This window comes from Ipomoea nil, unplaced genomic scaffold (assembly GCF_001879475.1).
Source record: "Ipomoea nil cultivar Tokyo-kokei standard unplaced genomic scaffold, Asagao_1.1 scaffold0642, whole genome shotgun sequence".
NCBI lineage: Eukaryota > Viridiplantae > Streptophyta > Magnoliopsida > Solanales > Convolvulaceae > Ipomoea > Ipomoea nil.
The window spans coordinates 2,403,605-2,420,954 of record NW_017617070.1 but is presented as its reverse complement, the minus strand read 5'-3'; the positions used below and the strand labels follow the sequence as shown (position 1 = coordinate 2,420,954).

The window sequence follows — 17,350 nt, the reverse complement described above, 5'->3', positions numbered from 1 at the left end:
ATGTAAGTAAAAATACTTATTGAGCATTCTTTAAATATATTTAAACTAATATAAATTAACAATCAATTTCATTTTATAGACTCAACCTTCTTGGATTAAGGACAAAATCAGTATCAACTTTAACAACAAAAACACTTGGTATATAGGATGTAGCCATTGTTTAAAAAAGGTTTATGCACAAAGTGACTAGCTATTTAAATGTATGCATTGTGGTGAAAAGAGAGCGGTAGGTACTCCAAGGATAGTATCAATTCAACAAACCAATTTAACAAAAAATACACACACGCACACACAAAAGATTAAGTATTACACTCATTCATACTAATTCTAAAAATATGAACTACAAAATGCACAGGTGCAAAATGGATGTGGACATTGTTGATGAAACTGGGTACATTGCGGCATCAGTATTCGAACTACTTGCAGAGTCATTGTTGTTACATTCAAGTAAACAAGTTATGGAACTAGAACAATAGGTACTATTCATGAACCTTCTACAAATATATTAATATTTTGTTTAATTCTGTCACGTGAGAATATATGACACACATCTCACAACGAATGAAACATGTAGGGGAAAGAACTACCACTACCAAATATCAACAAGCGCCTGCAAGATCAAGAGTTCATTGTACAACTAAGATCCCAGGCATATACACAACAAGGCAAATCCACATCTTCCTACACTATAATCTCATTGCATGATGTTGTCCTCTATGCTATCACAACTAACACAATTGAACATGGCGCACTACCAATACAAAAGAAGAGGATATGTACTGAAGATGAAGGGAATGACAATGCTACCCTCGAGAGAATTAAGAAAGCTTAGAGAAATTTAAACCAAATGTAGTATTTATTTACACTATTATTTTTAGACTAGCATATTTAGACTATTATTTTTAGACTAAGTATTTAGAAATTACCATAAATTATTTTAGTGACAATTATAATCAATCATGATTGCATTAAATTATATTGCATTCGTAAACGTAGAATTATCTATTTAAATAAGCAAATTCAACATTCGATTATCTATGCATGAATGACTCCAATATAATCTTGCATTGATATACTTTAAAGTACTTATATAAAAATATAACATTGAGCATTATCCCAATCGCGCGCAATGCACGTGAAAAACTAGTATATATATAAACTATTATTTTAAGCTCCTAATTTTACCAAAGAGAGCTATAACTTATTTGTAATTTAAAATAAGGGTCCATTTGCAAAGCAGGAAAATGACTTTGTGAAAAATGAGTCATTTTTTAGAAAACATTTTCCTTTGTGTTTGGCTGCATAGCAAAAAACTGTCTTTGCGTGTTTCGTTCATTTTGTAGAAAATGAGGTAGAGTTGTATAATTAAACATTTTATATAATTAATTATTTTATTTAAAATATAAAAATATTTATAATAATATTATTTATTTATTTTTTGAAATCAAATAATATTATTTATTAAAAAATTAAAAAATGTTTTAAAAAAGGTGAAAATCAGAGAGCACAGAACCAGTGAAGCTGACAAAGTTTTCGCGCAGGTTCACTGTCCGGAAAATGACTTTCGTCAAATTTTGACGGAAGTCATTTTTCTCCAAAACAGCATTGCTTTCCTTTGACCTAGAAAATGATTTCCGTTGACTTCGAGATTTTCTAGGCTCTTCCAAGCACTGAAAATCTGATGATTTTCAGAAATCATTTGCACGTTTACAAACCGACCCTAGGTTATAAACTCTACCAAGTAAGCCAAAATGTTTGAATCTATTAGAGTTAATTACCGAAATAGTCCCTTAACTATAGCGAAATTACTAATTTGGTTCTCGACAATTTTTTTTTTCCAATTAAGTCCTCGACAATTTTTTATCCCAATTAAGTCTTCGACTTTGAAAATGTTAACCATTTTGGTCCTCCGTTCGGTCAGGCGTTAGAAATTTGTTAAATTAGAAGGCATTGATAAAATTTCACTCTCTTACAATGCCTGTCTTCTCCCAAGGATATGCAAATGCATCATAGAAATGCAACTCCTCCTCTTTCTTATGCAACGTACGTAGCTCCACAACTTCTTGCTTCAGTTCCATAAAATCACTACCATCCCGGCGGTTACCATCGTCATCCGAATCCGACCCAAACATTCTTTTCCTACTCTTATTATAATATTTTCTTTTAGCTTGTCCATTCCTGTATCAGTATCATTGATCCGGTTAGCTGGGCTTTGTGAAGAAAATGGAGTTGAGTTTAATTTCATTTTGACCCAGTCATCGAATCCGAGTTCCGAGTCGAGTTCTGGAAACTCGGTGGGTTTGCAATTTGCGATGGGGCTCCGTATGCTACGTCGACGACCATGGTGTCGTGGGGGCTCAACAGGGCAAGATACGATCATCTCATATTAAAGTGGATATGGAGTTGAGGTTGTTGAAAAATGCTTTAGCATGGGGGTTTAAGTTTAGTGGGAACGACGATGGAGCGTGGCCTAGCGACATAAGCTGTGCTCGTGAAGCGAAGGAAGGCGAGCCATACTCTGAAGAGGTTAACATTTTCAAAGTCAAAAATTTAATTGAACAAAAAAAATTATCAAAGATCAAATTAGTAATTTTACTATAATCAAGTGACCATTTCGTCAATTAACTCAATCTATTATTTCGGTTCACTTCTTTTGTCTTTCAAAGTTCCACTCTTCTTTCCGGCCTGCGGGAAAAACCCCATTCTCTCCCAACGCCGCACATCCTTTCAGCCGAAATGAAGGGCTTTGCGTCACATCGGATTCGCCGTTGCCTTTTCTCCTTACCATCTCTCCTCCTCCAAACCCCCACCGCCTGCGCCACCTGTAAACTCCTCTCCACCCAATCATGGCTCTTGAACCCTGGAAAGCCCCTGATGAAATGGCCATTTGCGCCTCCACTACAGCCACCCCAACTTCGCCCCCCACCCCACTCCACCCCACCGCCCCAACCCCAAAGCCCTAACGGTTTTACCACAATCTGTGACCTCCTGAGAGACCCTAGCCTTTCTCCCGGTCCCTCCCTCGAACAGGCATTGGACCGGGTCGGAATCGAGCTTGATGATGCGCTTTTCCTTCTTATTTTCAACCACTTCGATTCTTCTCACAAACCCCTTTTGGCCCTCTTTCTCTGGGCGGAGAAGCAGCCCTGGTACAATTTCTCCGTGCCCGTCTTTAATGCGATGATCAATGCACTTGGAAAAGGCAGGGACTTCGATACTGCTTGGTCTTTGATTCGTGATCGGATTAGTTCCATTGATGCAAGGCCCAATTTAGACACATTCACAATTATGCTCAGACGGTATGCTCGTGCAGGTTGCTACAAATTCTCCTTACTTCATTTTTTTTGATGAAATTCCATTAATTTGGCAAGTTATACCATTGGATGTCTACCTTGCATTTTGGATATGGTCCAAAAAGCAACCTTTAGATTTTGTACCTGCAGTTACACATTGTGTACTTGCAATTAACCGAGTATGTATCGTAACAAATTGAAGGCACATGATAATTAATAACTACGGGCACATAAACACATTACATGTTAACCAATATTTTGTGTCTGGAATTAACATATTTTGTACCCGTAGATAACACATATCATTTGTTCGTAATTACTTTGTTATGTGCTTGATATGTCAGTAATTACTTTGTTATGTGCCTTCAATTTGTTTACAGGTATAGAAATTGTTAACTACATGTACAGAATGTGTTAACTCTAGAGACATAATTTGTAGACTAGAGTTCACAATGCAATATGAACCCTGTTCCATGGTATAACAATTGCATTAATTTATCATCTTCTTTTGCTGCATGGTCGAAATTTGGAACATTAGGTTCTATTATTTATTTAACTCTGTATAGTATCTTGAATCCTAATATGCACTGGCCTTATGTATGAAGCAATTTGTGAGAACTGATTATCTTGACAAAGCTACTGGTTCTGCCCATTGACCTGAAATACTGAAAGTATTATCTTGACAAAGGTATTTGTTAACTACAATAGGATGCTTTATGCTAAGGGGCTAAGGGTGGATATCAGATGGAAAGCCAACTCAAACTGAGCCAATCCTAGATGAAATAAAATTTTTTGGTTATCAACTCTAACCAAAATCAAAATATATAAATTTAAACAAAACCCTAAACTACATGTTAAAAAGATATTATTGTTCTCTAATTTTTTTTCTTTATCTTGTATTGAAGTTTATGTGCCTTGATTTGAATATATGTTGAAATTTGTTGATTTCTTAGCATTGATTCTTATTAATGGGGTTACATGATTTATGTTATTGTAATTTTGAATTTTTGAGTTATGGAGTATTTATTTATTTTTAATACGGAGTAATTCTTATGGGTATTCTATTGAGATTTAAAATTTCTGGGAATTTGAATTTTCTTTTAATTTATGGATTTATGGATTTCATTTTCGGTTTCAGTTGGCCTTGAAATCAAAATGAAATATTCAATTTTCATTCAGTTTGGCCTTACTACTAAATGGAAGCCACAATGCTCACCCCTATCTATGCCTATAGTTCTGTTAGTTCACCTGTCTTTTAAAAGCAATATAAATAGTAAGAAAGGGATAAATGCCAGGATAAATATTTAGAAAGGGCAAAGAATAGGTGACTAGTCTATATATACTCTATAAGAATTAAATTTTGTTTGTTAAGAGTCCCGCATCTATAAAATGGGTTTATAAACTTCAATCTTGTGATACATGTTGGGAGTTGTGCTTATTTAGGAAGCCTTATTTTATTAAAATTATATTACATAGTTTATATATTAAGAAATTATTGAATAATTATTTAGCTTATTACTTAGTTTAGTATTTTTGGAAGTTACTAAATAGTTATTTGGTTTAAGGCAATTTAGTTATTTGGAAACTACCAAATAATTAATCATTTTTAGTTTAGGAATCCTTGTACGTAGTCTTATAAAAGGGACTATTATTTGGAAGAATGGGGTAGCAGAAATTTAATCCCAAAGAAGAGACTAAAGGAGTTTGGGTCTCAAGCAAACCCAGCGTTTTCTTTTCTTTTTTCTATTCTTTTGTGTTTTTTTGCCCTTGGCGTGAGCATATAACATTGGTTCTGTTGTCGGGCAAGAAAACATAAAAGAAAAGAATAGAGAAAAGTAGTTGGAATTTGGAAAAGGAAATGAATAAAGCATTGGGTTTGCTTGAGACCCAAAACACTCTTGGACCCCTTTTGGGATTGAATTTCTACTTCCCCATTCTTCCAAACAAGAGTCTCTTTTTTTTTTTTTTTTTTTTTTTTTTAAAGGTTGGTTATAAGGTTGTTTCCAAATTCCAAATAACTAAATTGCCTAAACTAACTTGAATACTAAGAATAATAAACCAAATAACTATTTAGTAGCTTCCAAATAACTAAACTAAGTAATAAGCTCAATATCTATTTAGTAGTTTCTTAAAATCTAAATTATGTAATGTAATTTTAATAAAATAAGACTTTCCCAAATACTCACACCTCCCAGCATGTATCATTACACCCATTTCCCACGATCAAGTGGCATTTCCGAAGGAACTACAAATTGTAAAGCCACAATTTGCATTCAAAAGATCAATTGATGAGGAGGACTCCAATCTTGGCCATCCTTTGAATGAATGAGTTGGAACCACAAGGTCAAAGGATGAGGTAGATCCCTGATGGAGATAAACCAATACCATACGACACAATCATGAAATGATATGGGGCTGTAAAGTGTGAATAGCTTTTGGAAAGGACATACCCTCAGTTTCTATAAATTCAAAGCTCTTTGTGTTGAATTATCACTAGCATGAGACTGATTGGCTGAAACATTGGCTTGCATGGTGCTATCTCCACATGTGGGTGATCAACATCACCCCGTTTGCTGAATTCCGGAGGAAATGGGCGTCTCAATTTTTGGTGTTTGGCCTTGGTCATTATTGAGGAATTGAGGAATTTAGTAATACATTGCTTTAGTTCACTGGCATCTTCACCCAATTCTCCAAAATGACGTATGTATAACTATTCCATAATTGTTTCAACTCATTTGTTGATTCTTTGAGAGCTTCAAACTTGGACCAAGTGACGCCCATCATGTTGGCAACGGAACTAATGTTATAGGTTCTTCGTCACGGGTAAGAAAACACAAGAAAAGAATGAAAAGGAAAAGAAAACGCTGGGTTTGCTTGAGACCCAATACTCCATTAGTTCCTTTGGGATTAAATTTATGCTTCCCCATTCTTCCAATTAATGGTCCCTTTTACAGTGCTGATTACAAGGATTCCTAAACTAAGAATGATTAGTTACTTGGTAGTTTACAAATAACTAAATTGTCTAAACTAGTTCAAAGACTAAGAATAATAAACCAAATAACTATATAGTAGCTTTCAAATAATTAAAGTATTAAACTAAGTAATAAGCTAAATAATGATTTAGTAGTTTCTTAATATCTAAACTATGTAATATAATTTTAATAAAATAAGACTTCCTAAATGATCACACCTCCCAACATGTATCATCTTGACAAAGATAAAGTTTCTGGTCTCTTTAGTCCCCACATTTTCAATGCTGAATTTATAATTGTGACTGAAATTTGAATAGGTAAGTGCCATATAAGGCATAGCAAACTAGATCTGGACTGTATGATAATGACACCAGGATTTGAGTTTTAGTATCAGACTATCAGTAATTCAGTATGAAGTCTTAAAACTTAGTATTCAAGACTTGTTTAACATTTCAGTTAAGTTGAATTGCACTTTTAGCATTATGCAAATTTTCATTTCTGTTTAGTTTGTTTATTGAGCTGGACTGCAGAGCACAATATGCTAAACTGATGTTCTGTTAAATAAAGCAACAATTGCTCACCTGATTAGTATTGACTAATTGCTGTTTAGGCTCTTCTCAAATTTGCCCCACTGCATTCTTAGTGAACTTCTGGATTTTGCTATTTATTCCCTAGACTAGACAACAGGATACCAAATTTAAGGCCATGTATACATGTAATATACTGATTCCTGTGTAAGGCATGGAATGTCCAAAGCCTGGACACAAATCAATCAATCATGAATATATATCTTATTATTATTATTATTATTATTATTATTATATTATTATTATTATTATTATTATTATTATTATTATTATTTTAATTCATTGTTAGACATGCCAATAATTGGTGCAGGAAAACAATTTTAAGATTCAAGAGAATTTGGGATAGATATCAAAGTATTGAATAAAACCTAAAGGACTCTATTGGCAATTGACAATTGAAGCATATTTCAATTAACACAAGAACTTCTTTATTTTTTATTTTTGTTTTCATGACAGAAGATCTGAAATCAGGGTTCTGAAACATATCTGTGAAGCTTTATGAAGTTACCCTGATAATTAAATATTGATTTTTTTTTTTTGAAATACATCTATTATCTATGCATTGATTTCTAATTTACGTTAGTTATAACTTATAATAATAAATAATAATTAAAATTGTGAACCTCACATCTTTTGTCCCCTATTTTCCCAAATCATGTGTCTTCTTGTTATCCATGCTACATAGCTTATTCCTACTAGATAAGCTTAAGCCTTTAGGATTTTTTTCACTTATCAATAAATTTCTCTGCTGAATAGTGGTATGAGACACTTTTTAAATAAGATTTACATATTGACAACACATCTATCACATACAAACTGTCAAACTCATTTAGCCTTCTAGGACATGAAGTCTCTTAGGGAAAATTTTTATTGCTATAGTTCCCAATGTTACACTCCTGACCTCATATAGTGATGTGAATTTGGCTGTTGTTTTAAACATATGATATTAGATGATACCTATAAGCAGTTTGTCAGAGTTCATTTTTAACTCATTTTTACTGTTCTCTTCTCTGAAATAATTTTGGCTTCTCAGGTATGAACTCAGCAGCCATTAGAACATTTGAGTTCTCATCAACTCTTGATTTTATTCGCTCCTTGGATTCAGCAAACACATTGTTTGAGATCCTGTTAGATTCTTTGTGCAAAGAAGGGCATGTTAGGGTAGCTTCTGAATATTTTGAGAGGCAAAAGGGTCGAGACCCCAGTTGGGTTCCATCTACAAGAATTTATAATATTCTGTTGAATGGATGGTTCCGGTCTAGAAAGCTGAAGAAGGCTGAAGGGCTTTGGGTGGAGATGAGAAAGGAAAACATTACGCCTAGTATTGTAACTTATGGTACCCTTGTTGAAGGATATTGCCGTATGCGCAGAGTAGAGATTGCAATGGAGCTGATTAGTGACATGAGCAAGGAAGGAATTCAGCCAAATGCTATTGTCTATAATCCAATTATTGATGCATTAGGAGAAGCGGGGAGGTTCAAGGAGGCCTTGGGAATGATGGAACGCTTAACAGTATTGGAATCTGGTCCCACTATTTCTACTTACAATTCACTAGTGAAGGGTTTCTGCAAGGCTGGGGATCTCTTAGGGGCCAGTAAGATTCTTAAGATGATGATCAATAGAGGTTTTACACCAACTCCCACAACTTACAATTACTTCTTTAGGTACTTTTCAAAGTTTGGGAGGATTGAAGAAGGCTTAAACCTTTATACCAAGATGATTGAATCTGGATATGAACCTGATCGGCTTACTTACCATCTATTGGTAAAGATGCTATGTGAAGAAGAAAAGCTGGATCTAGCAATGCGAGTTATCAGAGAAATGAGGGCTAGGGGGTGTGATTTGGATTTGGCTACAAGCAGTATGCTTATACATTTGCTTTGCAAAATGGATCGATTAGATGAGGCTATTCAAGAGTTTGAAGACATGATTCGGAGAGGGATTGTACCTCAATACCTTACATATCAGAAAATGATTGATAATCTAAAGAAACAGGGAATGAATGAAAAGATAAAGAAACTTTGTGATATGATGGCCTCTTTGCCACATTCGAAAAAGTTGCCCAACACATACACTGAAGTTGGAGATAGTTCACCTGTAAGAAGAAAATCTATAATTCAGAAAGCTGTAGCGATGTCTGACACCTTAAAAACTTGTGCAAACCCAAGAAAGCTTGCAAAACGTAGACATCAACTTCAGAATGCTATGCCAAGTGCAAACCCGTCTATAGACAGCATCAAAAGTAGAGTTAACTGAGCACTGATCTTGAAATTATATCCTTCTGTGGATACCATTGAAAAAGGGTGGACCTATCACCATGTTTTCATAGATGCACCAGTCATGTTTTTTATCATTAAAAGGTCATGAAATATTGGTGGGGTTGCTCATTAGCCAGACAGAATAGTATCAGAATTTGTGGGCTGTAGCTAATATGAGGCATGCGCTGATGCATCAAGAGTGCAAAACTTTCTATTATACAAGATGAAAAGAAAAATATGGGAGGCAAGCTTAGAAGGTGAAGCATGGTGAAATGTTCAACAGTTAACCACTTGTCTCATATCTTGGAAACTTATCTAGTAACCTGAAATTGAAGAATGATGGGCTTAATTAGTGCTGCATTTAGCAAGTGTTGGCATTAAAAGGTTAATAATGCTCCATAAAGAACAATGTAGATAGACATGCACTGAGTGCAGGTGAGAATCTGTTCATTCTTTACTTTTACATTTTCGTTTTGTTTCTCTGCATAGGATACAGACTAGGGTATAATTCTATTATGTGAACGGCAGGCAATTGGGTGTTCAATTTTTAATGATTTCCTTTCATTATTGGGCTTGAAATTGGAAAATGTCTTCATTAACATTTTGCTACTTGTTTTCCCTGCAATATCATGTTTGTGGAATATAAACCCTAGTAGTCTAAGAGTTAGTAGAAGTAGATCAGGAGATTGTACATACCTTTTGTTAGGCAAGAAATGTTCATAACAAATTATTATAAGAAAAGGAAAGAAAATTCATGAAACTGAGGAAATTTTAGAATCTAGCATATCATCCTTGACTATGAAATTCTGTAATTTTCTTCATCAGGAATTTACGAACATACCTAAATTTTGTATCTGTATTTACAGATTCAAAGAAAACCAGAATGATATGTAACTGTACCTCACAAGTAATATGTGAAACAAAATATGTTGTTAGCAAATTCTGACTTTTTCCCACTTGGTGCCTTAGGACAGCATCAAAGTGTTATTCAAATAATTATTGAGCTGAACTAAGTTAGCACTTGCTGTCTGTAGAAATAACCATCTGTTTGAAGGAAGACTTGTATAATTCAATCATTGAATGAGCAAGTTTTACCATATATTTTATCTTTATGCAACAGTATGCTAATTGCAACAGCATTTAAAATTTACAACTGGTTTATTTCCAATTTCAGGCAAATTGTCATTCTTTTAATTGCTTTGAGCTGCTACTTTCTTCTTGTTCTCCTGGCAATTTATCATTCTTTTTTGGTGAGACTTCAGTGATGGGCAGTGTTACCCTATAATTTATTTTCATATATATATATATATATATATATATATATATATATATATATATTTCAATTATACTGCTTAAATACTTTGTTTTAGTTATTATTTGTGTACCTGGTTGTCCACAGTTACCTTTGGAAAGGCTTGATGGCAATTAAACAAGTCCTCAACGCAACATATTGCTACTCTCTGAATCCTTATCAGTAGTACTAGTACCTGTGATTCATTTGGTTTCGTTGTTGAATTGTAGGCACTTCTGAGGGTGGGATAGCTGGCCTGGAGACTTGAGGCTTCTCTATACTGAAAGTCAAGGATCAATGGTTTGGTTTGGTTTGGTTTGTGTACTCTTCCTTCACTGTTGGTTTACTGGTTGAATCCCCAACCCCAAGGGTCTCCCACTCCGGTTTGACAAAGTATCTAGGATGATGTAAATTACAGTAACTCAGTGACTTAGCAAACAAAGTCAAATGTCAGTGCCGCAGTGCGCACAAGAGATTTGTTCACTTTGAACATAATCTTGATAGTGCAACTGTCGAGTTTTGAACCTTGGTCTACTTTGGGACGTATTGGAAGGCCTCTCTAATGTCAAGTTACCATCACAGGCGTTAACATGATATGAAAGGTCACCTCAATGTGGAAGAATTCTGTTGCTTCTGAGAAACCTGTTCAGAACTGTCATTTCTATAACGATAATGCCAATAAAGAAGAGGAATGATAACTACACATCCAGATGAGATGCATAACCCACAATACCCACTCAAACATGGACTCCATTGGTGCTCATGCCTTGATAGTGACAAAACAACAATATCTGCAATAATTTGGTGCACTGTTAATTCCAATTCTGGAGAAATCCAAAGCCCAGAGTTCCTTAAAGGTCTTCTATGGTGGTCACGTCCATTTCCTCTTCGAACAAATTATTGTTTATAATTCAATTGTATATTATTTACAAGTGTGATGAACATTTTCTTCAACAGTAATGAATATCACAATGACATATTTACTTCCAATGCAATAAACATTCACACACTTTATTTGTTCTCGACTAATGCTTATTGTTAATGTGATAAGAGTGAGTTTCTTGGATTAGGTCAATATGGAAATGTAATATTTATGCTAGAAAATGTAGTACTAATCATGTTGGAAAATGTAATACTAATCGTGAATAAATTCTTTGTTATATATAAAAGATGTGTAATATTTAGGGGTTGAACAGTTATTTATAAGAAAAAGTCTAATATTAATTAGAGATAAATTGATTGATTTTTATTTACTTATGAGTTAATTCAATTTTTTATCTTAAATTTATAGATGACATCTACTTTTAGTCCTTTTTTTATCAGACAAAAAAAAGAAGTTATCCGACTAATTCTATTTTTTTGTAATATTATTGATGATTTGAAAGAAAGTTATTTTTTTTTTTTTTTTTTTTTTTTTTTTTTTTTTTGGAAACAATTTGCAAATCGAGTTTGATAGGGTTATAGGGCAAACCACTTAATCTACGGAGCTCAATAGCGCATTTCCCGACCTCAATAGTGCAATGCACTTACCGACCATAATTAGCGGCCCTCCTAGTCTCATTGATTAGTAGACCTTCTGGTCTCTAAGCGTCGCACCACGTGTCAAAACTCAAGGACACGTGGAAGACATGCCAAACACTTGGCATGTGTCCCCTCTTTCCCTCTATATATAGGACATTTATTGCACCTAGAATGGGGACTTTTGGGCTCCCAACCTACATCGCTCCACGTTAGGCTCCCAACCTACATCGCTCCACTCGAAACCTATCGATCGACCTAACTTGGTCGGGTCTTTCATTACTATCCCGGTCACACCAACCACCTCCATTTAATCTTCCCCACCTCATGTAGGCTGACCTTTACTTAACCTCCCAACCATATTATTTTACCTATAATAGAGTTCTTGGTCATATTTACTCTACCCGAAACCATTTACTCTATCAGAGCTGTCAATATATTAGTCAATTAGTCAACACAGTTATTTTTGTTTGATTGTATTGAATGATTTTTCAGTCCACCTATTATTATCATTGTTGATTTGTGATAACTGTATATGATATTATGATATTCTAAAAACTCTCACACTTCATAAAAATAAAAATAGTGATGTAGGTCCAAATGAATTTGAAAATTTGAAGCATGACAAAATTGTTTCTTTTTCAATTGTGAAAAAAGATATAAAACAAAAAGGAAAGTAGATAGAATATTATTGGGGCCTTGTGTGGTCATAGTCATGCTAATCATTCTTCTGATTTCTATTATAATGCTTTAATCATATCCCTATCACACATCACGACATACGTTTTGGTTAATCATCAAAACTTTAAATAGCTAGGACTTTCATAAATAATGTAGTATGAACTTAGACACACCTAACTGTGTGTGTGTGCCTTGATCATTATTAATCACAAATATTATGAATCTTTTCTCTGAATGTAATGAACAGTAAATGAAAGGCAACGGATCTTGATTGATGAGTGATGAATATCAATCATAATTATGAACCCTTTATTATTGTGGAGTATTATTTTGACAAAAATATCAACATTTCCCCATATTATTATAACCTATTAATTTTTTTTTTTTAATTTTATTTGATTAATTTCACCCTATATTTCAATTTCGATCCTTTTATTATTGAACAATCAAAATAATGAATTATATCTATTTCTTAATTATTCCATATTACTCCCTCTGTCCCATTTTACCTGTCCTGTTTACTATTCATTGGTCAATCCAACTCTTTCTTCATTACTTATTTTCTTTAGTAATTTTTAATTATTTTTAAATTTGATTTTTTATGTTTAATAGTACTTTTAATGTAGTTTCTAAATATATAAATTTTATATATTAAAAATAAATTTAATATTATGAAAAACTGAAGTAAAAATAGCTTCAGTCAAGTCTCGTTTATCGAACCAGATAAACAAAATGGGACGGATATTTTAGCACACTACTTGTGAATATAAAAGTTGAATAAAAAATTTCAGCTTTTATATTTATCTATGAGCTTAGTCCATTGCATTCTTTTGCACCTTGCAGAACTTTTTTTCTTGTTTTTTTTTTTCATTCTTTATATTTACAGATAACTTGTTAAAATGGTTACACTAAAAGGTTGGATAAAAAATGAGTTTATTTGTATAAGGACTCTGTAGTGGTTCGTCGCATGACTTGATATCACGACTAAAGACGGCAGTGTGAGTGTTCAAATCTCACCATTGGAAATATAAATATGGGAAAAAGGCCCAGGATGATGTAAGATTGTAAGGTTTTGATTGAATTCCTTGTGCGTGCATGAAGACTAGGGTCTGACTAGTGGGATGATTGCGTGACTTGTGATTTATCTCTGTAGTGGCTCTAGGGACAGGGTCCAGTGGGCTTAGGATTAGTTCGGCAAAAACTAGGATTACCTAATTATTAAAAAAAAGATGAGTTTATTTGTATTAGGACTCTGTATTTTATCAGTTTTAGAATTTCTTTTCCATTTCTGTGTATTATTGTAACTCCTCATTTACTAATCTTACCATAGTTAAGACAAATTCTTGTACTTATATACATACGTCCCATCTTGTACTTTGTGAATACGATTGATCAATAATAAAACATTTTGCAAATAATACCGTTCCCATCTGGCATCATCAGCAGACCATACGATCCATGGCCACCAATACTACTGCCATGCCAGGGATGCCAGTCCCGACATCGCGCCCCCACCCACCGCCAACGTCGTCGATGCCACCACCTCCTCATCCTCTCACACCATCTCCAATATTACCTCTCCACCCCCAGCCCTGATAAATACACTATAGACGACTCATCACTTTATCTCTCTTAAACTTGCTTCCTTAAATTATCTGTTCTAAAAAACTCAGCGTGTTCCCTTTCTTCGTGTTCAAAATCTTAGTGGATACATTGATGGCTCCTTTTCCTGTCTGACTCCTTACATCCAGGCCATGCCACTCCGAATCCCTCCTTCCCGCAACAAGTGAAAGAGTACAAAGGGAATGACACTTTTTGAGTTTACAAGTTTGAATATTTCTAATACTAGCATACTTTGATATCATCTTCTTCACGTGTTTTACAATTACAGAATGTATTACGTGTTCCTTAACACTAGTTCCACTCACCATGCCATTCCAGATCCCTCCTCCTTCAATGAGTAAAAGAGTACACAGGAAATGACACGTTTTTGAGTTGGTAATGGTGAATGTTTGAATATTTCTTGTACTGAGCATACTTTGATATCCCTCTTCTTCACATGTTCTATAGTTACAGAATGAGTTACATGTTCCTGCCCTAACCAACTCTATCTTATTTGTCAATCGTTTCACCATTGATAATAATATTTTCTTTGAGTTTCACCCCTCATTTTTTGTTGTGAAAGATCTCAAACGCCAATCAAATTATGCTTAAGGGAGGGGGGGGGGGGGGGGGGGGGTATACAAACTTCCAATACAAAACAAAATTGCATTCACTACATCCAAAGTATCTTTAGAAGATTGGCACAATAGTCTTAGTCACCATCACTAAAGAGCCCTACACAATATTCTACGTTATTGTCTAGTATCTAAATCCTTCAGTTTTGTTAACTCTCCTTGTTCTGCCTGTCAATTAGGGAAATCCTCATGATTTCCACTAGAAAGAGTCATAAAGTCTAGTTCTACTGTATTAGATTTAGTTTACACAGATATTTAGGGATCATCCTCAATTTTATCTAAAGAAGGTCATCATTATTTCGTCATTTTTGTTGATGATTATTATTGTGATATTTGGGTCTTTTCCATGAAACTAAAGACAGACATCTAACATTTTCCATATAGATTTTAAGCACTGGTTGAGCAAACATTTTCTTGTAAAATTAAAGTCATTCAAAGTGATCTAGGATAAGAATACAACAAATTAGAAAAGTTCTCTGTCAGTCTTGAAATAAATCATTGTCAATCATGTGCTTTACACACATGAATAAAATGGCCAATTAGAAAAATGTCATAGGCACATTGTTAAAATCGGTCTCCCCTTGCTTGCCCAAACCTCTATTTCCCCTAGGTATTGGGCCTACGCCTATGATATTGCGGTGTTCCTCATTAATCGTATGCCTTCTGTAACTCTAAAAAAATTATGAGCCCTATGCCCTCATCAACAAAGAAAATTCTGATTATTCCTTTCTTCGTGCCATTAGTTGATTGCATTTTCCTCATCTATGTCCGTACAACAAACATAAAATAGAGTTTTGGTCTACCCATTTGTGTTTTTTATGTTTACCATAGTATCGTTGTTTGGATCTCAACATTGGAAAGATTTTTATCATACGCCATATCCGATTTGATGAGAATGCTTTTCCTGCAAGTAAATCTCTACAGGTTCCTGCTCATGTTCGGGATATCGTACCATAGGCCATTGTGAGCACCCTAAGCCAACCGAATTGCTCGCTAGAGGACACATCCGTGTCACCCTTGTGTCATGGTTATGTCACCAATCCATAAGGGGATATATATGACCATGACACCCCCTGGACATGGTCGTGTCACTAGTCTAGTCAAGGACACGGCTCTACCACCTATCTAGACATGGACACGACCCTGGGACACAATCATGTCGCCCATCCAGACAGGGACACAACCTCCAGACACCGTCGTGTCGCCCATCCAGATAGGGACACATCTTCAAGACACAACCTTGTTGCCCAGCCAGAGAAGGGCACTTCCCTGACACGCTCTAGGCACGTCCGTGTCGGCGCACCCACCCCACCTAGGTAGAAGCGCGGCGCACCCACCCCACCTAGGTAGAAGCGCCACCCGAGCACCCCTCAGCTGTTTCTTCCAAACTCAGACGACGCAAACTAACAGTTCCAGCTTAGCGAACACACCCTATGATACTTTGCCACATGACTTATGGATCTACAGGTGAACAAACTTTGATTGCAAGTGTAGAAAATTCCCAACCCACATGCTACGTCGATTGCTCCTTTTTCCTGCCCGGCTCCTTATATTCAGGCCATGCCACTTCAGATCCCTCCTCCCTGCAACAAGTAGAAGAGTACACATGGAATGAAACTTTTCGAGTTGGTAATGGTACATGTCTGAATATTGCTACTACTGGACATACTTTGATATCCCCTTCTTCACATGTATGTTCTACAATTACAAAATGTGTTACATGTTCCCTGACACTAGTGCCCCTCAGGATCCCTCTTCTTTGCAACAAGTAGAAGAGTATACATGAAATCACACATTTTTGAGTTGGTAATGGTACAAGTTTAAATATTTCTAGTACTGAGCATACTTTGATATCCCTCTTCTTCACATGTTCTACAGTTACAGAATGTGTTACATGTTCTTGGTCTAACCAATCGTTTCATCAGATAATAATATTTTTTTGGGAAAATTGTAAAAAATGCCCCTCTATAATATACCAATTATCAATGTCATCCCTGAATTATGAGTGGTGTAAATGTTGCCCCTCAATTATTAAAACGGTGCACATATAGCCCCTCCCGTAATGGACATGTGGTTCCCCGTTAGTGTACGACACCGTTAAGTCAGAGTAAATATGTAATTTAGTTATTTGTTCCCTCCCTCGATTCGAAGTACCAGCGATGGACAGCAGTGGGGAACCACAGGTTCGTTACGGGAGGGGCTATGTACCAGCGATGGACAGCAGTGGGGAACCATATGTACGCCATTTTGATAATTGAGGGGCAACATTTACACCACTCATAATTCAGAGGTGACATTGATAATTGGCATATTATAGAGGGGCAATTTTTACAATTTTCCCTATTTTCTTTTTATTTTTTTATTTTGACCCTTCATATTTTGTTGTAAAAGATCTCAACACTAACCAAATTCTACTTGAGGGTGAAAATTCGAGGAGTTATACAAACTTCCAATAAATAAATAAATAAATAAAATAAAAAACTCAATTGCATTCACTACATCCAAAATGTCTT

At 35.1% G+C, this 17,350-nt stretch overlaps 1 protein-coding gene across 2 annotated transcripts; it reads left to right on the top strand.

Annotated features, from left to right (window-relative positions):
* Positions 1 to 2,634: 2,634 nt before the first annotated feature.
* LOC109174595 (pentatricopeptide repeat-containing protein At5g11310, mitochondrial) lies at positions 2,635 to 11,465 on the top strand. 2 transcript variants are annotated; one of them, XM_019323832.1, is made up of 5 exons: positions 2,635 to 3,313; positions 7,886 to 9,545; positions 10,285 to 10,360; positions 10,510 to 10,587; positions 10,632 to 11,465. In XM_019323832.1, exons 1-2 carry the CDS (start codon positions 2,737 to 2,739, stop codon positions 9,106 to 9,108), a joined length of 1,800 nt encoding a protein of 599 aa, XP_019179377.1. In that variant the 5' UTR covers positions 2,635 to 2,736; the 3' UTR covers positions 9,109 to 9,545; positions 10,285 to 10,360; positions 10,510 to 10,587; positions 10,632 to 11,465. The 2 variants fall into 2 exon arrangements, with proteins under 2 accessions (XP_019179377.1, XP_019179379.1); XM_019323834.1 differs by lacking the exons at positions 10,285 to 10,360; positions 10,510 to 10,587.
* Positions 11,466 to 17,350: the final 5,885 nt, after the last annotated feature.

What these genes read in the sequence shown, in the direction of transcription:
- LOC109174595 (XM_019323834.1), top strand. Translation starts at nt 2,737, where the DNA reads ATGAAGGGCTTTGCGTCACATCGGATTCGCCGTTGCCTTTTCTCCTTA. An exon ending in CAGACGGTATGCTCGTGCAG is followed by an intron (nt 3,314 to 7,885) that starts GTTGCTACAAAT and finishes TTGGCTTCTCAG; the next exon opens with GTATGAACTCAGCAGCCATT.